Below are 24,910 nucleotides of genomic sequence, written 5' to 3' on the forward strand. Positions count from 1 at the left end.
TGAAAAACTGATAGTGGGTTGTTCACATTACAGTGTTATGTGGAGAACCCACAGTAAAGTTAATGCAGTTAACTACAGCTAACAGGCAGCTGCAAGATGAGTGTGGTCTCCAGAAATTTATGAAATTCCCCAGTTTAGGCAGAAGGACAGGAGAGTTCCACCTGACTGTTAGGGGCAGCAGGGAGCTCCAGTATACAAAACAGGGAACAGGGTGGTAACCAAAATCATGACATGATCAAATATCTCAATATATTTAATTTATCTTACTTTTGTTTCTGTCTTTTTTTTAATTGTGCTTTGATGGTATTGCATTTCCCCAGAGATCTAAGAAAATGTGATGCAAGGTTAAACAATTATTATTTTAAATGTTAGACTGAATTTATTTTAAATTATTATTAGAGGTGCTTCTGGTTTTGATACTGTTTTTAAAGATCTGTCCATCTATCCATTCTTTCATTCATCCATCCATATATGCAACCATACATGATTGTTAAAAAGAAAAAAAGACACAAAGGATTGGAAGTTTTGGAAATTCACACAGTAGCAGAGTAAAAAAAAATCACCCCCGATTGACAGGTAGATCAATCAATTTTGGTTATAGGAACATTAGAAACATCAAAAGACCAAGACGTCATTCTTGCATCAAATCTGACAAGGTTTAATATACTCTTGTAACTTTTAGTGGTTTCATTACAGGTGATTTCATCCATTATTTTCACTGAAGGTTATAGCAACAAACACATATATGCAGCTTTACTTTACAGTCTGGGAAATAATTTTGGTTGCTCACATGATAATGTTTAAAGTATAAAGAAGATTAAAATGCTATTCTCATTCAGAAATCCAATTGATGCCACTACATTTGTGCACAAGTGAACAGGAAAACAATCCTTTAGATTAAATGAGAAATTTAGGCCTTTAATTGGTTGCTTGTAACAGTACTGATTGTTTCGAGGCCTGTTAAACTCAGCTGCAATTAATAGGATTACCAAGTTCAGCCATGCATGATGACACCAAAAGAAAAGATGCACAGAGCTTTACATTTGTTTAGACAGATCCCACATTGTTTGTTTTAGTTGTAACAAAGAAAACTAAGTACATGGATAGTGAAAGCACAACTGATTTGTAATCTTATTTAGCTCAGTAGTCTTAAAATCTTAGCCAACCCAGCCTCAGGGGATGCATAAACCAGTGTGTTTCTTCGTGCCGGTCCCAAGCCCAGATAAATGGGGTGGGTTACGTCAGGAAGGGCATCCGGTGTAAAATTTTGCCAAATCAATATGCGGATAAAGATGATCTGCTGTGGCGACCCGTAATGGAAGCAGCCGAAAGAAGATGTCTTGAAATCTTATCCAGTGAATTCATTGAGTTTTGTCTCAAAAGTTCATATATGTTTTCTTCCTATAGTGTAGTGAAGGAATCATTAGTAAATGTACAGCATGTCAAACACTTTTTTTTACTAACTTTTCCGTGTAATTTCATTGTTTTTGTCTTCCTGACTGGCCTATACTTATAAATCTAAACTTTTCTTCCTGGAGTACTGAAAATAAGCATGTTTCCTCACGTCTAGCTCCTTTGCATTGGCTATGCTGTGTTGCTTTTCCATGCTTCATAACTGAGATGTGATACATTGAAGATTTACTGAGAAAAACATACCTTCTGTACCTGCCTTTTTTACAAGAACTTGGCTGTGCACTACAATTTTCTGTTAGTCTTATAAAATATTGTATTGTTGACATTGAATACTCACTGATTGTCTTTGATGAACTCAACATACGTATGTGAATCAAGTACATGAGGTTCAGCTACTCCAAGAGCTATGAGTATTATGGCCCTGAACTAAGATAGGTTTGCTTCAGCATCACATTTACTATTAATTTTAGATGAAAATGAAAACCACACCTTTGACAAGTAACTATCTTATATATAAATGTCTACACGAGGAAGTGTGTGTCTGTCTGTCTGGCCCGGAAGTGAGAGGTGAAGTCGGGGTAAGGGCTCCGCCTCCGAGGAAACAGAAAACTCACTTAGCCGCTAATAACACAAGCAAGGCCAGCATGTCAGCAAAAAGAAACTTCCAAGAAAGACAAAATTGCTTAGTCACCAACATCGGGAAAGCGGTGTCCTTTTTACTTTTTCTCCTGCTGCTAATACACAAGCAATGCAAGCAGGTCGGCAAAATAAATCCTCCTAGGAGAGAGATGCCCAGAGTAGTTTGTTTCAATTACCTGACATCTCTACATTTCAATTTTTTTTCTGACGATTTCAATAGTTTCTAGGACCCTGGGCTTTTTACAGCACAGGCTTACACAGCTAGTTGTAGTCAGTCAGTCAGTCATTGTCCAACCCACTATATCCTAACACAGGGTCACGGAGGTCTGCTGGAGCCAATCCCAGCCAGCACAGGGTGCAAGGCAGAAACAAATCCCGGGCAGGGTGCCAGCCCACCGCAGGGCACACACACACACACTAGGGCCAATTTAGGATCGCCCATGCACCTAACCTGCATGTCTTTGGACTGTGGCAGGAAACTGGAGCACCCGGAGGAAACACGAGGAGAACATGCAAACTCCACGCAGGGAGGACCTGGGAAGTGAACCCGGGTCTCCTTACTGTGAGGCAGCAGCGCTAGCACTGCACCACCGTGCCGCCCCTAGTTGTATATATTTGTAAATATTGTCTGGCCTTGTTGAATCCATTTGCCTCTATTTCTCTTCAGCATTACTCTTTCCAGGATGTAAGCAATGCCTGTTAGGCTAGAAGTGTAAACTTTCAAGTTCATCTGATCTGAAAATCAATTTATAACTCACTGTTGAAAAATTGTAAAAATGGAAGTTATTTGTAGCAAGTGGTACTCTGTGATCAACACTGGGACTCTGGGCTGACTGGGCCTTAAGTTTTATTTATTATGAACATAAATGAGGAGGACACCAGGGAGGAGATGAGAAAATATAAAATATTTATATGATAACTGTGTGTGGAGTTACACGGGGTTAATAGGGATGGAATATTTGGCATTTGTTTTCTACTATTCATTTCTCTGTATAGTTTATTTATAACACTTTTTGTTGTATGTGTACTTTTAATATATTGACGTTTGTTTGATCTTATGCAGGAGCTTGTTTTAGACAAATCTGATGTACACCACACTAAGACTGTCACCAAGGTCATTCATTTGAAGTGTTTATTTTATGTTTGCTTTGATAGATGTACACATGAAAATACTTCACTCTTGCACAAAAACTGTAACTTGTATTCAGTGAAGAATGCTATACAGGAATAAAATGAATCAAACTGAATTTAACAATCACCCTAAATATAAAGATGTATGTGATGGAAAAATATGAATTCAGAGTACTTAAATAGTACATTAACCAAAATAAAGAAAAGCAAATTAAAAAGTAATTAACATCTGGATATACTACAGTTTAACTTCAAAAGTAAATGCATTGAATATGCAGGAGATAATACGGCTGCCTAACTGTTCTTGGAAACTTAAGCACCTCACATGTCCCCCTTTGTTTAGCCATGTTTTCTTGCAGAGCCTGGAATTAAACAAGTTAGATTTTCTGGCTACTTTTCATTGTCCATATGCAAATGAGAGATAAAGTGTGTGTGTTTTGTGTGTGTATCAGTCTGCTACAGTTCATTCAGGAATGATGTCTGCCCTGTGATTTATGTCACTGCAATTATTCTAACAAATTAACTTTATTATAAAAACAAAGCAAAAGATAAAATTAAAACTTCTAGATTTAACCCTTCTTATCAGTGTTTCCTATTACATCATAGGACTTGATATCTTAAAACTAAACAGCACACCTCAGAAGGTTCAGGCCTGAATTGAGGTAGCAACATTTCAAAGTGGAATTCAGTCAGTGTTGGAACCTTTTTATTTGTAGAAGAAGCAGCCCCCCTTTCAGACATTGTGTAGCCTTCACTTATAGTTCTGTATGCATCAGTCATTTCCTAGTTAGAGAGAGATCTGTTTTCTATAGTACAGAAAGGTGCTATTTAAAAATCAAAGGCATGGTCCTTGTCAAATCAAAATGTGTTTCATGCTTAAGCAGAGTTTAATACACCAAGAAGATCAATTTCTACTTTGAAGTTTTTTACAAACTAGTACAGCAGAAAGAAAGGTGTGATATGTTCTATTGCAACAGAATGCATGCTAGGAATTTCTTAAACCTGCAAGATAAAAGGTCAAAATTAAAACCACAAAAGTCTGATAATAGATAAAGACATTTAGGCAGTCAGTAATAAAGTGACCAAACTAAACATTTCAGTATTAAAAGGCACACTGTATCAAGTAACCATGCTTCACAGTGTTTAGAGTCACAGTCCTGGTCACAATCATGAATGTTCCAGGTTGCTTTGGTTCAAAACCACTCCGAAACAAATAGCAAGCTACTATCTAAAAAGTTCACAATGTCCACATATGTTGTGAATGTTATTGAATATTATTGTAGCAATAAAATGTAAGTGTAAATTCTATTATTTACTTACACAAGTGTATAATTATTTTAGGATATAAATTAGTTACCTGCGGTGGGCTGGCGCCCTGCCCGGGGTTTGTTTCCTGCCTTGTGCCCTGTGTTGGCTGGGATTTGCTCCAGCAGACCCCCGTGACCCTGTAGTTAGGATTTAGCGGGTTGGATAATGGATGGATGGAATTAGTTACATATTTTCTATGCATATTCACTATACAGAGGAATATTTCTAAATCTTTAAAATACTGATATGAGTGAAGAGTTGGGGGAGGAGGAGCATTACTCTAAAAATATTTATATTCTTATGCCTAAATATCTAAATCTAGGAAGAAAGCACAAATGTTATTGCAGACATTAAGATAAGGATATGATTGAATTGATTTGACAGGATATGACTGAATATTCTGAATTATAGAAAAATTAGGAACATGTTACAGATAGTTAGTTTATTCAGATTCCTCAAATTTGTTCATCTTTATTTTGACTTCACATGTGATGTATGGTTTTCCAATGTGGAACAAGCTAAAATGTCCAGTTACACAAATATTTTACAGTAATCTAAATTTATACATACAATATGATGAGGTTAAGAGTATGGGCTAGGACATGACAAAACAGTGTAAAAATAATGGAACAATATCATTTATTTGGATTTGTTATCAGGTTGTACTACTTCAATCTTCTGTCCAGTCAAAAACTCCCAAATTCCTCCTCTGTAATTCTCATTTCCAAGCGCATACAGAAAGGCATTTAACATTGGTGATGTTTTAGCCATGATAGCTGGAATCTGACAAAGAAAAAAAAAAAATATATATATATATATATCAAAATTCACAACTTTTAGACACCCAGCACACAAACTTCTATACTGCTAAGTGACAGAGGACTTCCATATAATTTCTCTATGTCCTCTAAATGTAATTTACATTACATAGCAGGATCACAACCTGGAAGTCGTTGCTTGACATTTCCTTCCACTTCCCAAAAATATGCACTTAGAGTTAACTGGCAACTCTAAACCAGCCCCATATAAATGAATGTGGGTTTGTGAATGATTCCTGCAATGGATTACTATCCTATCCAAGTTGGCCTTCGCAATTCTGGACTGGGTTAAGAGGATCAAATAATGTGCGTGGATGGATATTCTGAACAAAGCCTGAAGGGCAGAAGGAGTTGCATTGTGTCTTTGTGGACCTGGAGAAAGCATATGACAGGGTGCCTCGAGAGGAGTTATGGTATTGTATGAGGAAGTCGGGAGTGGCAGAGAAGTACATAAGAGTTGTACAGGATATGTACGAGGGAAGTGTGACAGTGGTGAGGTCTGCGTAGGAGTGAGGGATGCATTCAAGTTGGAGGTGGGATTACATCAGGGATTGGCTCTGAGCCCTTTCTTATTTGCAATGGTGATGGACAGGTTGGACTATGATGTTTACTGATGATATTGTGATCTGGAGTGAGAGGAAGGAGCAGGTCGAGGAGACACTGGAGAGGTGGAGATATGCTCTAGAGAGGAGAGGAATGAAGGTCAGTAGGAACAAAACAGAATACATGTGTGTAAATGACAGGGAGGTCAGTGGAATGGTGAGGACGCAGGGAGCTGGCGAAGGTGGATGAGTTTAAATACTTGGGATCAACAATTCAGAGTAACTGGGATTGTGGAATAGAGGTGAAAAAGTGAGTGCAGGCAGGGTGGAGTGGGTGGAGAAGAGTGACAGGAGTGATTTGTGACAGATGGGTATGAGCAAGAGTAAACAGGAAGGTTTACAGGACAGTAGTGAGACCAGCTATGTTACATGGGTTGGAGACGGTGGCACTGACCAGAAAGCAGGAGACAGAGCTGGAGGTGGTAGAGTTAAAGATGCTAAGATTTGCACTGGGAGTGACAAGGATGGATAGGATTAGAAATGAGTACATTAGAGGGTCAGCTCAGGTTGGACGGTTGGGAGACAAAGTCAAAGAGGCGAGATTGCGTTGGTTTGGACCTGTGCAGAAGAGAGATGCTGGATATATTGGGAAAAGGATGCTAAGGACAGAGCTGCCAGGCAAGGAAAAGAGGCAGGCCTAAGAGAAGGTTTATAGATTTGGTGAGAGAGGACATGCAGGTGATAGGTGTAACAGAGCAAGATGCGGAAGACAGGACGATATGGAAGAAGATGATCCGCTTTGGCAACTCCTAACAGGAACAGCCAAAAGAAGAAGAAGAAGATATATAAATGCTGCATATATACTACATACTATATATACAAACATAATAGTTTAGCCGATAAATGCTTTATATTCAACACTTTTTTCTATTTCATTTTCTTCACAAAATTGACTTTAATCTATTTTTTTCTTACAGTAGCTGTTTTGTGAATGTCTGATGCCTGTAAGAGGACAACTAAATGAAACAGGTGTTGGTGCTGCTGCCTCATAGCCCAAATTTCCAGATGTTCTATGCAGGCTCTGTCTTCGTTCACATGGATTTTATTAGGGCAATGCTATGCACTCCTCTATTTCAAAGATATACATGTTAGTCTGATTGTCAGCTCAATAGTGTCCCCTTGTCCCTGTATAACCAAGTGTGAGTGAGAACATTCCAGTATCCCATCTAGCTTTGGTTCCTTCCTGTACACATCCCCTGTTCTGAAATGTTAAAGGGTGCATAGTTGCCATAAAAGGTCAAGTATGGAGAATGTCCTGTCTGGGGTAAGTTTCAAAATGACACTGAATTACAAGTTATCTTCTTCAATTACATGAAAGCAACACTCATTTATCTTCATATATTGTTGGGACACTTCCAGTTATTGAAATCCAGATGATGGCTGGGCACCTTTACAACAGGCTTTAGGTTCTGATCTCATTGTATGTACAAGTGGCCTACTGAGGAGAAATGGCTTATCTGAGATCCTCTCAATGTACTTTAACCACCTTTTTTATGTATATCTTAGAACACACTGCAGCAGATGATGACAGGCAGCATACGGTAGCTCCAGTGATTTGGAATAATCTCGGACATTGAGCATGTAACCCAAATAAAGATATTAAAAGAACAGAGAAGAAAAAATACAGAGTATCTCTGACTGAGAGCAAAGTTTCACCATAATAAAAATTTCCTATAGAAACTGAGGCAAGATTTTTGGTTAATAGACATAAAGAAAAGAAAAAGAAAATTATGTGTGGAGGTATGCACCTGATTATGGTGGCTGATATACTATACTTAATCTTGCTTAAGTTAAATAAGAATATTAAATGTTTGATACATTTACCCCAGTTTCTTACAGGTTTACAATTTTTAAACTTGTCACACATTTAATGTTTAAAATAATAAGAAAGTAACTAAATTTTTTTTAAATTTGATAATATTTTAATGTCTTTCTCTGTACACCAACATCATACTTCTGGTAATGGCTAAAAGTTGAAATTAGCTATTGTTCTAATGTAAAAATTGCTCTTTGCAACATTCTTACCATTCTCAGTTTAGGGGAGAACGCTGTGATATCTTCAAAGACTGCATAAAGACACATAATGGAGTAAGGACCCCAGCAAAAAACGAGAGATTTCAATGGAAGTCCTGTATTGAACTGCCAAAACATAAAAAGGGTTCAGCTGGAAAGTAATCATCTTTAGAAAAATTAGCATTTCTTTCTTAAAGACTGGTATTTAAAAGTCAAATTTGCTTCCTTAAAGCATTCACCAGCTATTATGTTCTAGGCAAAATATGCCAGTCTTTATTTACTCTCTTAAACATCCTAATTGTACAAGATATCACCTGACTATCCCTCTATTGTCACACACGTGAGTCTCAGATGTGTTTCATGGGTCTGGGGCTGACTAGAAGTATGGGCAACAAACAATCTTGATATGGCACTGCCAATAACACAATTCCTGTTTGCTTCAGAGTTGAGAAGAACTATCTGGAGGGCTGCTGACGCCACTTTCTGTCAGAACACCAGATGCCCTTTCCCTTCTGCTCCTTCCAGTGTAAAAGCCATGTGATCCAACAACTCTTCATCATTCAGGACCTAGCTTCCAACTGAAACAGCGGTATGTGAAGAAGCTATATTTTGGGATCTTGAAGAGCCAGTGAAAAATCATTACTGATATGTATTTTTTCTCAATAATGTCTATTTTTATATTTATATTAAACAGAGTCACCCCTGGTGCCAGTTCCTATCTATCTATCTATCTATCTATCTATCTATCTATCTATCTATCTATCTATCTATCTATCTATCTATCTACTACAAAATGATTACTCTCCCATTAAGTAAAAACCGCTTACAGTTAAAAATAAAAACACTCCATCTGCAAGTGCTTTCCGCTATTTAACAAAAACAACAAAATGTAGTTTATAATTATCAGAAGAGCTAATCAATCAATCTCTTATCTGGCATAGCAAGGTTAACAGTAAACACAGTCCCGGTTGACACATGCAGAATTTCATACTGCAATTTAATACTGTATACACATGTATTCCCTTTTTGAAGCTGAGTCATGTTAAGTAATTAAGTCATGTCAGGCAGATTGTCAGGGATAATGAAGAGCGAAACAGACAAGTTTTGTTTTGATACAGTTTTGCAAAATTAACCCTAAAATTCATATCTCAGGCAATACTGCAATTGGAAAACTCACTAAAATTAGTTTTTTGTAGGGTTTTTAAAAATCCTGGGGGTTGGTAAAAAGCCAAGAATTTTGCTTCATAAGTGTCATTTTGCAGCCACCCTCTAATGCTGCATTGATCTTCAACATTTCCTTCCATGTGGGTCCATGTACTCTCAACTGCCTTGTGCACCACCTGCCTGCATATTCAGGCCACCGGTTCCACCTAGCATCACTCAGTTGGGGTCAAACATAACATAAGTTAATCCAAGCCAGGATTCTTACACAGGCTTGCTGGTGGCCACACACTCAGGTCAATGGATTACAGATTCAATTTTGTGCAAATCAATTTGCTCTTCACTAGTCAGGGAAATATGAACTGTCTGCCTTATCATTAGGTACAACAATATTCTTACTTTCCACTACACTAATGTGCTAAGTGTGCTCAATTGTTTACGTGAGCCCCTCAGGTTTAATTGAAGACCATATTATCGGTTACTTTTTTTTTAGTGGTGAACTAAAAATACTAAATTACTAAGTACTGAAAATAATTTCATGTGCCTCTCCTTGTTGTGAAGCGTTTTGTTCAGTGTCTGTAGTATGGTGTGCTATGCAGTCACTACTGTTAAGGATGTAACAAACAATGTAAGTACCACTGCAACCCTATGCCTGCATTCTAAAATTAAGTAATTTTTGTAGTGATCTTTTGAACCTTATTATTATTTTGATATTTACTGCCATACCTCCTCCTTTTCTGACTGTCCTTCCTGCAATCCTTTACTTCACTTTCATTAGTCATGATTTAGCATTCCCAAAAACATCATAATTTCAAGCCAATAGTTCTGACTCTCAAGAATTTTGTTTCTAATGTTACTCACTTCAAGGAGTATACATTAAAAAGAGAAATTTTGACAAAAATGCCATTTAGTCAGTTTGTAAAGAAGTACAGAAGCCAGCAAGTAAATCACATTTTGGGGAACCAGTCAAATCAAAATGGAATAATGGAATTCATCAGCTTTAAAATTAATCAATCAATCAATTGATTATCTGGTATTTTTTCATACCAGATCAGTTACAAGGCCATTTACAAGTTAGACTCATATTACAGTATACAATGACAACTTATTGCACATAAAGCACAATGTATGACAGTCCAAGATGTAAATAAGGGTTTCATTTTACATGTCAGCACAGGGCCTAAGAGAAGTTTGTATGGCTATACCTCTTTAAAAGGTAGCGTAGGACCGAGGATTTAATTTTTTTTCTTTCTTTTTTCTCAACACAGCTCTGAACTTTCCTTCCAATACACAAAAACATGCATATTGGGTTAATTAGTGATTTTTAATCAGCTCTATTAGAGTGGGAGAGTGGGAGTTCACGAGTGTGCCCTTCAGTGGAGTGCTCTACTGTGCCAGTAAAGCTCTCTGTGACCCTGAGCTGGATTAAGCAGATTTAGAAATACTGCAATAGATGGCTAGACTTTTGAGCTATGTGAAAATTCCTGTCTTCAAAGTAAGTTGTTGTATTGGGAATTTAGATTCTACCACAAGCTACTTATGATATGTTACACAATGAGGCTGATTATCTGCCATGTATATTTCTAAATAATCTATAAAGCAACATACTGGTGCCACTGGTGGCAAATAAGCTTAGTATCCTACTTTATTTTATTTATTTATTTACTTTTTTGCACTTGTATTTCTTCCTTGTTAACTCTAATGGGAGAGATAATTCAAACAAGGACAAAAATGAAACAGAAGTGAAACCCAGCTGGAATAAAATTCATATACCTCGATATTCTACGTCCTTTGATGATAGCTTGTATTTTTTACAATATCTTTATGAGAATTACACAATGACTCTATTCCCAGAAAAGAGGGGTGCAAATTAACGCAGACACTGACTTTTGAAGTAAGAAACCCAAAACAAAAAAGCTATAGCTTTCCCAAAACTCAAAATGGACATCTGCTTTCCAAAATATTGCCTTATAATGCCACTGTTCACTTAAAATACATTTGCTGTATCTTTTTAAACTTTCAAAATCGATTAATTCTACTCTTTTATTTTAAAAACAAACAGCCTTTTCATTATCCTTCTCTGAGAAAACATGCCATTAAAAGAAGCAACAAAGTGTGAATGCTGTAACGTATTTTGCTCCAGGGATAAAACTGCACAAAAAAATGATGGCTTGAACTTTCAGTTATGTAACAGGGTTATATCACTAAAGATGTTAATTTCCCATGTATGAAAATGTGAGGTTATCTGACAGACCATCAACCTTTACAGACGTGCACTGCGGCTTTGTATCTAAGGAGTTGGACCGGATGCTGCAGGGCTCTAGGTTTAATCTCCAGCCCTGACTGTCTGTTTGACCCTGAGTAAGTCATGTCACCTCTGTCTGCTCTGTCTGTACAAAATCTGCCTCCTGGAAATGCTTTGCAATAGGGGCATCAGTTCCGTATCCAATAACAGCTATTTTGGACTTTAGTCATTTATTGTTTTGTATCTTACCTTCATTTGCCCTGTTTTCTTGAACTTCTGGTACACTGACTGGTAGGATGAGAGGATAAGTAACACTGGAACCACAAAATTGAAGAATGCCATTGGAAGCACATAGGAGACAAAATTCCTGGAAGGAAGTACAGTATGAAAGAAATCTTATACTGAGCACAATAGTAATAATACAAGGCATTTTTAGCATTTTATACATTATGACAGCCAAGCAGGTCTGCCACATTTATACATACTGTATAGTGTAGTCAGGCAATATCAAAAAAACAAAAAAGAAGTGAATGCATAAGTTAAGGGAAATGCACTTTAACAATTACTAGTGTGTAAAGACAGAACTTCTAAGCACAATTTTGAAAATGATTGTGGTATGATATTTATGCTCTGCAGTTTTTTGTTTTTTTTTTACAATGTTTAATTAATTTTCAGTGTACAGTCGGGCCTTCACCACAGAGATACCTTTCAGTAATTGAGATTAATTTATTATTTCATAATTGATTGATTCACAGAGACTGCCATTATTATTTATTATTAAAATATGTGTATTAATCAACACAAGTTTTTCCTTTTTTGTATGGCTAACGGCCACCGGGTAATGTAGTACCATAAACAGTGTAAAACTTCTTTGTAAAATAATAATCATGCATTTTGTAAGCACAGCAATCTAAAATCTCTTACAATGTTTCCATCTAAAACATTCATAGAAATGCACATTTATGAGGGCTCATGAGTTTTAAAATGTATTTACCGGTCTCTCTTTGTATAGTCCAGTGTGCAGCAGGTCCTTAATGGTTCATAATCATATTCACCCCATCCTACTAAGGGCATAGCAGACCAAAATGCAGAACATCCCCACACAATAACCATCACTGTTATGGCAGTGCTCCATTGAAGTTTTGTTCCTACACAAGTGAATGATAAAACTTTAACTTATATATTATATATTCATTCTCATTACAAGCAAATCATATTACAGTATACTGACCATGAGACTAAGCAATAGTTCAAGATTTGTTTTAGAAATTGCAAGAACTGACTAATGTCAGCATAAAGTCACTTGTCTCCTCTTTGCTCGATCTTTCCTACTACTTTATTATACTGTATAGGATCAATGATATTGGGCCATTTTAGACTTATAGTTCTCTAATGTGAGTTGGGGAAGAAGATTGTGACTTTCTTTTAGTCTGAAGTATTTCTTCTTTCATGTTTTTTTTCTTTTCTTGAAACATAGTAATGGTACCAATTTGTTATTCATGTAAATAAATCTGTATTGTTTGTTAAATTAAGAAAAATAATAGATTTAAATTTCTGAGGACAATTTCATAGATCCATTCGGTTCCTAAATACATGAACTAAATTTCACGTACATATTTATGTGCACAAGTATACCTGTGATATTTGTTAACTGTATGTAATTTAGTTTAGCCAATGTCTGCTTCATAGAATGTCAGTCCAGGGATTGCTGAGTATCAAAACAACTCTTTGTCACTTCACTGTAAGAATAACTGACATGACACACCAGCCTACTGTCAGCCTGACTCATCCAGCATTCAGGTTTTAAGCACCTTCAATAGATTATGTTTCCTTGAAAATCTCCTGAACAGATATATTTAGAAGGCATACCATATATTTAGAATGTTTATCCATCAATCTACCTGCAAAATATACATTGCACAAACTATTAAAAATGTTTTGACTCCAATTCTAAAAGTTTCTACAATCAACATTAGGTGTAAAAAATAATCTTTTCCTCTGATACATTTTACTAGTGTACATGTAAAAGCTCCTTACATTTGATCTAATTAAAAAAGACTGAAAGCACAAAAACAGCTGAACGTGATAAGATATTTCAGGATGCGTCAAGCAGACAGTGCAGCCTGGAGTGTTAAGGACTGAATCTACAAAGCTGGTTTAGTCCCACCCACTACTGACTTGTTATATAACTCTAAACAAATCACTAACCTAACTATGTTGAAACAGAAGAATCAAGTAAAAATGTTTTGAGGTGAGGCTCATGAAATACGTTCTCTCATATAGAGTACTGCTTGAACTGTGTGAGCCATCACCTTGAACAGGGGCTTGCAGGATATTCATCACTTAATCCACTATTTATAACCTCAACAATATAAATAAGTAAATGCTATGAAGAAATGGAGAATTGAAACAACAGATTGGTGTAGAATATCCCTTTTCCAAAGGCATACGAGATATAGTTTGCAACACTAGGGGGAAAATGACACACCTAAGAACTAATTAACAGAGCTGGAAGAAGGGTTATTATTACTAGGCGGGCAACTTTCAAATTCAAACATTTGAGAGATTGAGCATGTGAAAGGTGCTATATAAATAAAATGCATTACTGTTTATTACTAGATACAGTTGGTTACATGTTTTTCTCCCAAGTTGGTAGACAGGCAGGTGAAGTGATTTGCTCATGGTCACACAGAGTCAGATTTGAACCCACAACCTTAAGGTTTGAATTCTAAAGCCTTAAACAATACACCACACTGCCTGCCTTTATTAAATATGTCTGGAGTGGGATTCTGTCTTCATTTTCCATAACTTAGATTTCCTGACGTTGAACTGTCAAATTACTATCATCTTTATTAAAATGTATACAGGTTGCTTGTGATGTTATTTAAATTTTCAATATTTTTGTCATTATTATTATTTTATAATAATATCAGCTATCAGCTATTAATGCTGAGGACCATCAATAGCTGAAACACTTTTCTCATCTCTTTTATTTATTTATTTTTTAAATAGAGGGCTAGCATTGCAGTCTGCCAATCTCATAATAATGCTTTAGTTAGTCAAGGTGTTGAATATTCCTGACTATATTTTTTTCATTTCAGAGATCTTTAGACTATGGAGCCTCTGCAGTGAGCTAATTCATTCGAATCCAGAAAGAGCTACATTAGTGAATGTGTATCAGCTCTCGCTTTTGTTTGGATGTTTGAGACGTTGAAGGTTTACTAGTTCTGTCAATACTTATTTTATGGGCTTGGAAAAGACATTGTATTATGCTGCATGTGGCATCATGCAAATGTTGATACAAATTTATGGAGTCCTAGGGTTATAAATATATTCCATTCTTCCTATATATTTGTAGGAGATGACATGTGTGCACATACTTGCAGTTACGTTTAATCCACTTAAAGGGAAAATAGGATTCTGCCATTAGTTTATCTGGTATCCTTGCCTTCTAAGAAAGAATTGCCAAAGTGTTCTCTAGTCTTAAAGAGTATAGGAGAATAGAGAGCTGTACATTTGCTGTTTGTACATGAATCTGTCCTTTTGTCTTCATTTGACTGTGATTTTTATCGTAGATTGATTTTCTGTTGACAGTTAAAGTGATGTGGTTTGGATGGGAATCAGCACATTTCTAAATCTGGGGTCGTGTCCTCTTCAGGAGGATAGTGGTGTGTTCCCTGAAGTCAAGGTTTGAGCAGCTACCAAGAGCACAGGGGTAATGAACGTAGATGTGATCACGAGAAAGACCTTCAGATCAGTGAAATAGCATTAATTGTGAGAGCATTGTACTCGAGGGTGGTCGTAAGTCAGGAACTTGGACCTGACACAAAGCTTTTCAATCAACATCATCTCTTTTTCTCTCCAATGGGTACAAGCTTTGGGTAGACACCAAATGAATGAAACCTCTCTTACAAGAAGCCAAAACAGGTTCCTGCACAAAGTTAATGTGCTTAGTCTCTGTGACAGACTAGGAAGCATTGTACCCCAGGCAGGAATACTTGCTTCTCCAGCCCAAAAAGATTCAGATGATACAGTCTGGGATCTGGCCACAGACCTGGAGAAAACCAAAAACACATTGGAAGAATTACATTTCTAAACCAGCCTGGGATTCCAAAGATTAAATTCTCCAGAAAGACTTGGAGATGGATGGTTGTTAGTGAAGTCTGGTCTGATCAACACACTCTGTTGTCACAAGAACCTTCACCAGAAAACGGGACATGTTTTTCTTTCCTAAGTATTTTTGTCATTGAAAAAAAATGTAATGCTACATAAATCTGTTACATTTTCATTTTAATGAATCCCAGTAATTGTTGGGGCATAGTACTATTATTATTATTTTTTATTCTTTTTTTTTACATTATTTAACCAATTTAGAGTTGAAGGGGTCCAGATCCTATTACAACACCACAAGGCAGAAAGTAGATACATTCAGGCCAACTTATATTATAAGCTAAAACTCACACTTAGTCAAATAAAATTAATCAGCGAACCTAAATGGCATTTTTTGTGGATGTGGGAGAAAAAATATGAATAAGTAAAAGAAATCCAAAGGTGACAAGGGGAGAACCTGCAAACTGAATACAGACAGTGACCAGAATGTCAGGATCTGTGAGGCAGCAATAACAAGCACTGAGCCATTAATTATTATTATTATTACCGTTTAAATTATATTTGTTCCAGTCAGTTCAGGAAAAAGGTTTGTTTGTGTAGCTTGCTATGATGTGCTTAGGTCATTTACGAACATTTAAATATATTTTTCAACATATAAGGCAGACATGCTTACTGACAAAAAAATACTTTCTGGTCTAACCAAGGAGTTCAAAGGAGCAAAAATCAACATTGGGACAACAAACATTCAAGGAAACTGTGGTATTGTGGATTATGGTTTTTATTGTACAGGTTTGACATGCTCAGAATGAAAAGTTTTCAAATAAATGAATTAGAAGCAATGCATAAATGACCTGGCTTGCTAGACGTCTTGGTCAATTTGCTTCATGTACATGTACATAACACAATATCTATTGAACAAAATAAATAAATATGGGTGGATGCATGGATGGATGGAAGGGTGAAGGAATGACATCTGAGAATTAAAACATGTTATTTGAAATATTCAAAAAATTAACTTTCCGGGCAGACAGTAAATGTTTTTTCCTCAGTGTTTATGTCAGAAGTGCAATATATATCTTCACAGACACAAACACACATACAATGAAATCATTTCCATTATGTTTAGCTTTGGTGAAGTAAATCAGCCGTAAGATTCTATTGCTAATAATACAGATACAATGGAACCTGCAACAATCCAAGGATAAATAACATGACTTCTGTGAGCTAATACTTATTTTCAGTTTTTATACAGTGAATGAGCTGGCCTGGTATTTGGAGTTCTATTCTGCTTAACAGCAATTGCTGTCTCTGGTTGTCTTGGCCCACTAATGCAAGAAGTCAAATCCGACAATGGAATTATGATTGGCTACTTTTATAATGTGTTTAAAAAATGTAATTACTGAAAACACTGATGTCAGATTTGTAAGGTATATTTTTACAATTAAGATACTGTTTATTGTTAGAAGTTAGCAATTCCTCAGAAGCAAAGGGGTTAAGAGAATCTGACCAACTTGAATCCATCTTTAATTTAATTTATTTTACTTTTTGAAATTAGAATGCTGATGTCATCTCCGTCATCGCTTCATTTCTGACTATCTGAAAGGGGATGATCAGAGCTTCAGAAGCCACTTACTTGTGCAGTACTGGTGGTATCTGTCCCAGGCGATCACAGCACAGGTGCTGATGCTGGAGAGTGCCGTTAGGAAACCATGGAAGCCATGAATCTGACAGCCTTCTGAGCCGTAAGGCCAGTATCTAAAAATGAAATAAATAAAAGAGTAATAAATGTGTTTCTTAGGGTTCATCGTGAACTTCTCAAAATCTGCCAATACGCCATCGCTTATAAAAAGATCCCTTTAATTTTCCCAGCAAAGAATAGCAAATTTGAAAATGCTACACAACAAAATAATCCCAATAATGCCTTGCTTTGCATATCCCGCAAGTTAAAATGAATTGAATACGAGCATCTATGATCTGTTTTGCTATCATGGAACATTGTAAAAATAAACAAACAAATAAATAAACTATGAACTGCTGTGTTATGCAACCCATTTAGATAATGGCTCATATCTGCAAACCACTGCTTTAATTTGTTTAGAATAAAACGCCGCGGGTTGTTAGCATCCGGAGAGCGTAGCATGACATATTAAGGTCACTGGCTACATTTACCAGGCTTGTTTATCAGGATTTGCTTCATTTTAACTGAATTCCCTTTTAAATAATCCTTTCATTTTTGTTGTGTCAAATGAATGAAGTAGAGGAAAACACATCACCTCAAAAAGCTGGAGAAAGCAGCAATGAATGCGTTCATACAAATCCCAATGTCGGACGCAGCAAGGGAGAACACGAAAAAATTGCTTGGAGTCCTTAATTCTTTTACTTTATAGAATGACAGCAATGTCAGGCCATTGAAGATGAAGCCGATGAGTCCTTGAGAAAAAGAAACACAGCAGAGTTTGTATGTCTGGGATGAGGAGCGCACATCAGCCGACTTACAGAGGTGGGCATAGCAGACCCCGAGCATGACTAGACTTTGACCCTTTTCTATTTCTTTTCTCTGTTTTTAAGCTTGAGGTCAATGACTTATATTTCTGTGTAATTTATTATTAAATTTTTCTGAACTGTTGATCTACAATATTATTGCACAAAATATTCTTACTGCTGTCAGTTATTTTAATTCAAATTACATTTCACTTTGTTTTGGGCGGGGGAAAATATCAAATCTATCAAGACTTACCCTCCACAAGCAGTGCTGTCCCTAATCCAAACACGTCCAGGTCATTGAATCCTTCGGGTAAAGAATGTGAGGACACCATCTTGAGGTGTCTGTTGTGTGCAGAAAATATGAAGAAAACAACAACAAAGCGAAAAGAAACCCTGCCAACGTTCCCTTTGCTCCTTCAATGCACTAGAATCTGGACGGGGAGCCTCCTTTTAAAGGAGCAGTTCACGTGAAAGAACATGTAACTAATTATGTAAAGTTTCTTTCTTCTCTTTCAATCCGAAAAAGAATGCCTTAATGACCAGAGCGGTTCTGTAGCCATAATTAAAAATAATTATAAAACACCAGAGTAATGCCTTGCTTACAAGAAATCCTTTGTTCTTTTGCAGAATAATGTCCTGAAATACACTTTGCCGATGTAAAAATGGACTTGTGAAGGATAAACCCTCAATAATGTTTATGTAGTACTGTTATGCTTACATTAAATAAGAAATAAAAATGAATTCCGGGAGCGGAACAACTAATACTAGCGAACTGTTATCTGCACTTGTTGCACGAGACAGTAACCTATCAGTTTAAAGAGAAATAAAATGTGTAACGACACAAAAGCGGCTTTAAAGAAAATGAAAGCTTCACAATCAATAAAATGTTTAAGAAGGATTTTTCAAGAGTTTAGTACGCGCTAATGCAGTATATTGTTGGCATTTGTTTCTGACGCGCAGGTTGTATAATGGATGGATGAACTGATAATAGACGAGTCTTTTGTTTATTTGGCAAACTCCTTATGATTTAGCGACAGGTGGGCGGTAAGGGTAGCAGTGCTGTCTAATAGATCCGAGTTAATATCTTTGTGCAATTTGCACGTTCTCTCAGTGCCAGCCTGGGTGTTTCTCAGGGTACGCCGGTTTTCCTGCCACATTCCATGAAGGAGGAGCTTGTTGCGTTGTGTAACGTCTCGAAACTGGACACGTGTGTGTGTGCGAGCGAGTATGACCTGCGACAGACTGGCCTCCCGTCCGCGGATGGACGCTGCCTTGTGCACGGAGCTGGTGAGATGAGTCTCTGGGGACCTCTGAATTCAGATGTGGGTGAGTTCCAGAAATGGATGGGTGAGTGGCTGGATTAATAATTGTATTCGGTCAGTTGCAGAGAAACATCTGCATGTCTGGTAATTTTACACTGTAACTTTCATAAATGATAAAACAAAGTACCCTCTTTAGCAAATATTTAGGGAAGCCTGTGAGTCAGATACTTTAATTGCCTGTAACAGTACAATGCATATACTGGTTCTTTAATGGCATTTTATGGTTCTTTAATGGATTAGTTCCTTTGAAAGTACTCATTGGTATTTCACAAATCTTTTATCATCTATTTATGGTTATTTACTGCATGGACCCTCTTATGGATCTACATAAATAAAGGTTCTTTCTGGAACGTTCATGTGGATGGGTCTTTTGGGAAACAAACATGGTTCCCCTATGGCATTGCTCTGAAGAACCACCTTGGCACCTTTAATTTTATATATGGCACCTTTAACTAAAATACACCCTTAAAATAATGGTTCTTTAATGGCACTATATAGTTCTTTACTATGTTGGGTGATTCATCATAGCTCCATTGTTTGACCAAGCACCATTTCATTCTGGGTCGGTTCTTTGCATTTGAAGTTGGTTCTTTGAAAAACTTCCTAACATGTAGAAAAAAAAAAACTCTTTAATGTACACTCTTAAAAATAAAGATGCCAGAGTGGGCCCACAGATCTATGCAGTAAGATTACCATTAGTATTTCACAAATCTGTTATCATCTATTCATGTTTATTTATTGTATGGAGCCTGTTACGGGTCTAATTAAATAAAAGGTTCTTTTTGGAACCTTCATGTGGATGGGTCTCTTGGGAACCAAAAATGGTTCCCCTATTGCATTGCTCTGAAAAAAACACTCTGGCACTTTTATTTTTAAGAGTGTAGGGCTGCATCAGAATGCATCTGTAAAGGAAAAAAGATTGATGGTTATTTCCACACTGAAAAGGAAAGAAGAGCAAAGACACAACATTTCGGCTTTATAGTCTTCATCAGAAAGTCTTTAGGTATTTTTGTGATTAAATTTGTGACAAGTAACTTAACAAAGACAAGAAATTAGTTATTGTAAATGATGCATTCAATGCTGAAATACGCTATAAACATGATCTATCACTGCAGCCTCCAATTCAAAATTCACCCACTGTATTGCATATACTACATGTTAATTGTTGAGTAATTATTAAAAGTAATGGTCAACTCTAGTAAAGTTGCTTTTGATATGTTTATTAAACTGGAATAATCTACTGCCCTTCAGTATCTTGCTGTATGTAAAATTTAATATGAAAATGGAAAAAATGTTATGTTCACAACAGTTATAAACATAGCTTTTTTCAAAATAATAAATTCTTCATTTTCTATCAATGGAATAATCTGTCTTCCTATTTTCTATTTTCTTCTTCCTGACCTTAAGTCTTGTCATCAGAGGAGTAACGTAAACATAATGAATTTATTCAAATATAAAAGACTATTGTAATAACCATAGCAATATATAGAACATCCTGACCAAACCTTGTTAACGAAAAAAAAATCTTCTTCTTCTTCTTATACAGTACTGTATAATGATTCATGCAGGGTTTGCATGCCCTTCCATTTAGGTTAGGTTTACTTGAGTATCTTAACTGTCTTTGTATGAGTGTGTGTGGATATGTGCAATGGAGTTTCCTTTCAGACTGACTTGTGCCTCCAGCCAATTTGTTTCCTGCTATGTTCCAGATGCTGCTAGAATTGGGCTAGGCCAAGTGAAATCCTGCATTGAAACAAGCTGGTTTGTAAAAATGTTGTATAATAATAATAAGTTGGGTGGCCTCAAATATAATCTTATATATAAATGGCTACACGTGGAATTCTGTCTGTCTGTCTGTCCGGCCCAGAACTGAGAGTTGGAGTCGGGGTAAGGGCTCCACCTCTGAGGAAACAGAAAACTCACTTAGCCACTAATAACACAAGCGATGCGAGCACGTCGGCAAAACGAAACCTCCTAGGAGAAAGACGCTCAGAGTTGTTCCTTTCAATTACTTGACATCTCTACATTTCAATTTTTTTTCAACAATTTCAATAGTTCCTAGGACCCCGGGCTTTTTACAGCATGGGTTTATACAGCTAGTAGTATAGTATAATGAGAGACTTTACCTTTTGTTCCCGTTCAAGGCATAACACTAGTAACTAATAGAAGAAGTTATTTATTTTACAATAGACTACTCTGGTTTTACATAAATCTGAAGTAGTAGGGTGTTGTACTGTGTTAGCCATTATGGGTGTAATGAGAAGTCAAGAAAAATTACACCTTTTATTGGCTAACTAAAAAGATTAAACATCTTGCCTAATGAAGGGGCCTAAGTTGCATCAAAAGCTTGCATATTGTAATATTTTTAGTTAGCTAATAAAAGACATAAATCTGAAGAAATCTTTTAACTTCTGATATCTGCACTTATAAAATTAAAGACACAAAAGTGATTCTTAAGAGTGATGCCATAGGAGAACCATTTTTGGTTTCCAAAAGAAGCATCTATATCAAGAAGAATCCAGAAAAAAAAGAAACTTATTTTGGTCTATGTCAAATTCCATAAATAGCCATGAATTGATGATAACAGATTTGTGAAATACTAATGGGTCCCTGGTTTTAAAAGGACTCCTGTGCCACCTGTGCCATACAATAACACAGGTTAAGTTCAGGATTTCTTCATCTGTTAACATCCAGCTAGGTAGTCTGTCATACATTAAAGATGTTAGTTTTGTGCACATGCTAGGAACCTTTTCAAAGCCCAAAGAACCCTTCCCAGAATTAAATGGTTCTTCTCAATTGTTCTATGATGAACCACAAACCCTAGTCAAATGCCATCACAGAACCATTATTTTTAAGAGTGTGGCTGACCTTGCAAATAAAGAGAACACAGGAAACAGTAATGTATGATATGTGTAAATGTTAACAGTAGAAACAGTAGTAATATTGTCACATGTACAGTGAAACTATTACTTGCTTACTAGTATGTTAAGATCATAAGAAACTGACAAATACAAAGACATACTAAGATAGTCATATTCTTGCAAATGCCTTTTATAATGGATATCCACCTTAATAAAAGGATAAGTGTCTGTGTATCCATCCAGTTGCTATGTCTGTGTCATTCCAAAATATGATGCATCAGAAAATGTTAGTAATAAAATGCATTGCACTTGTCATTCCAATAGATGACACATCACAATACCTCTGCTTTTACAAATCCCATACAAAATGGCATATAACAGAGACACAACATGGTTTACTGCAACTGTTAATGCAGAGGTTGACAATGATTACTTAGATTTCAATCCGTCTTAGGCGGGTTGCACAGCTAGAACAACATAAGTCAATTTATCATGTCAAGAAAGACTTGAAAATTTTTCATTCAAATATATGTAAATACCAACAAATACTAAAGCTGAAAGGATGAAGCATTTTCATATTATACATTGGACCAACAACAATGGAGTTTTTCACAAGAACATTTTAAAGAAACTGAACATCCATTTACAGTATTAAAAATGCCAGTATTTAAAAGCTCCAACAGTGATCCTTAGCACAGCTCATAATCTTAGAACATTAATATAAAACTTTCAGTAAATTGTGTGATTAATGAAGTCTTCTACCACACAACACCATACTATTAATAATAATAATGTTAATTCTTGGATATTAATTTAAGACCTCTCCCCTTAAATAAACATTAAAGCAAGCCATTTGTGAGTTTAGTCTATTGTAACAAACCATACTTAGGATTTTTATTTGATGTTTTTAAAAACCCCTTGGAATATTCTACAGCTTTCTTTAGCTTTAAACCTGGATGATTAAAGTGTAAACTGTGAATAAGTGACTTAAATATGCACTCACTCTAATGATGTATTTTGCTGATCTATCAATAACATGTACATTTCAAAGTGTTGTTAGTGAAATACCCCTAAATGTTGCAATAAATAGAGAACTACTAGCTGATAACGTTAATTCTGTATATAATAGGAGTGGGGATGTAGTTCCATAGTTCATTTTAAAAAATCTAAGGAAAGAAACCCACACATGCAGTCAATAATAAATTTCATTTTATAAAATACATGCCAAGAAATAGTTAAGTTTTACGAATCAGTGACCATTAGAATACATTAAAGTGGCCAACTGATGGAGAAAAGAGCAACTTGGAATAATGCAATAATAGCACACAGTTTAAGCTCTAATCCCTGTTTATTCAGCATTGTCTTTTGGGTATGCAGGCTAAAGTTTTCAGGGCCAACTAGATTTTTCTGGTATTAGGAGTTATCAGATGTGTATTTTTTATGTGTGTTGTTTTTCTATTGAAGTGTTCTATTAATTGCCAAGTAGGATATAATAGGTGAAATCTTAATGGTCCTGTAAAATGTCCAATAATGCAAGGATCACTGTCTGTGAAGTTTTCTTCTTAAACTGCTGCACCGGCTGCTTGCCAGATGGCCTTATTGATTGAGTGCAATGTGTGAAGCTAGGCAACAAAACAAGACTGCAACAAAGGACAACACTTTAAATAGCCATCGCTCCCCGGACACCATTCATCTTAAAAGAAAGACCAAAGGCTGACAAGAATGGGTGATAGATGCCATTAAGGATTTTTATTTTATTGACAGTTTAGAAAATTTAAATAGTGTAATGAAACAGTCTACTCTTGGAATTAAGTATATGCAGGAATGGGCTATGTGACCTCTGATAGCAGAACTGTTCTAACAAGGCTATTAGACCAACTTTTCTAGATTTTTAAGATACTTTTAAGATTTTTTTTTCCCAATAGATTTCCAATTGATTGCTCTCTCCATACATCTTTATGTGTTATTTGTGTGATTTAAGAAACAAGACAGGTAACTTCCTTGAGGAGCTGCAATGTGTAATGTTAAACACACAAGACTCGCTAAGTTTTTTGGACTTTGTTCTGTATTTCTTTTTGATTGTTCTGCTTTATGAAGTGTATTTTATTTAAAAAGACCCAATGATTTTTTTTATAAACTGTACAGATCGAAGTATCAGAGTTCTCTTTGGTAATGTCTAGGCACTGCGGTATTTAGAACAAAGGTCATACTTCTAAAGGAAAATATTTCCAAAGGCCTGCTAAATGTTGACATATAGTCAGTCATTTTTTGTTAACCTTTTATGTACTTTTGATAGTCTGAATAAACACAATCAGTCATATACAATAGGTCATTAGAAAATTTGTTGATTGGTTAAATATTAATACCCAATCTTTATAACTGATGTATACTATGGCTATAAAAAATGATACCAGGACTGCCTGGTACAGCTGGCATTTTAATATCCCACTCTACTTGTTAACATGATTATTAATAAAATTGTGCTGGGCATCACATGCCAAAGTTGCAGTGAATAGTCTTGAGAACATTATATTATTATTGTTATTATTTACCATTATTGTACAAAACTATTTTGTTTCTTTGTTTTGATTTGGGTGCAATAGTTAAGGACAATAGTTAACGGCCACAGCCATACTGTTGTGAGGAATGATACTCGATTTTAAGCCTGAGAATGACACCAACATGACATGTGACATCACCCTGCAGACTGTTTAAGAGTGTGTCGTCTCATCTCATGTCTATATTATCTCTCTATTATAAAAAAAATCCTAGGAGAGAAAGACGTTAAGATCGTGGAAGACAC

General features: G+C 36.0%; 1 protein-coding gene across 1 annotated transcript; it reads right to left on the reverse strand.

Moving 5' to 3' along the window:
* Positions 1-4,047: 4,047 nt before the first annotated feature.
* Positions 4,048-18,367, reverse strand: rgra (retinal G protein coupled receptor a). The gene is made up of 7 exons (XM_028795484.2): positions 18,178-18,367; positions 17,714-17,870; positions 17,074-17,195; positions 12,325-12,478; positions 11,580-11,697; positions 7,937-8,050; positions 4,048-5,274 (listed from the first exon to the last, which is right to left on the reverse strand). The coding sequence occupies exons 1-7, from the start codon at positions 18,254-18,256 to the stop codon at positions 5,131-5,133; spliced, it is 888 nt and encodes a 295-aa protein (XP_028651317.1). The 5' UTR covers positions 18,257-18,367; the 3' UTR covers positions 4,048-5,130.
* Positions 18,368-24,910: the final 6,543 nt, after the last annotated feature.

The sequence above is a fragment of the Erpetoichthys calabaricus genome, chromosome 2 (assembly GCF_900747795.2).
Source record: "Erpetoichthys calabaricus chromosome 2, fErpCal1.3, whole genome shotgun sequence".
In the NCBI taxonomy this organism is placed as follows: Eukaryota; Metazoa; Chordata; class Cladistia; order Polypteriformes; family Polypteridae; genus Erpetoichthys; species Erpetoichthys calabaricus.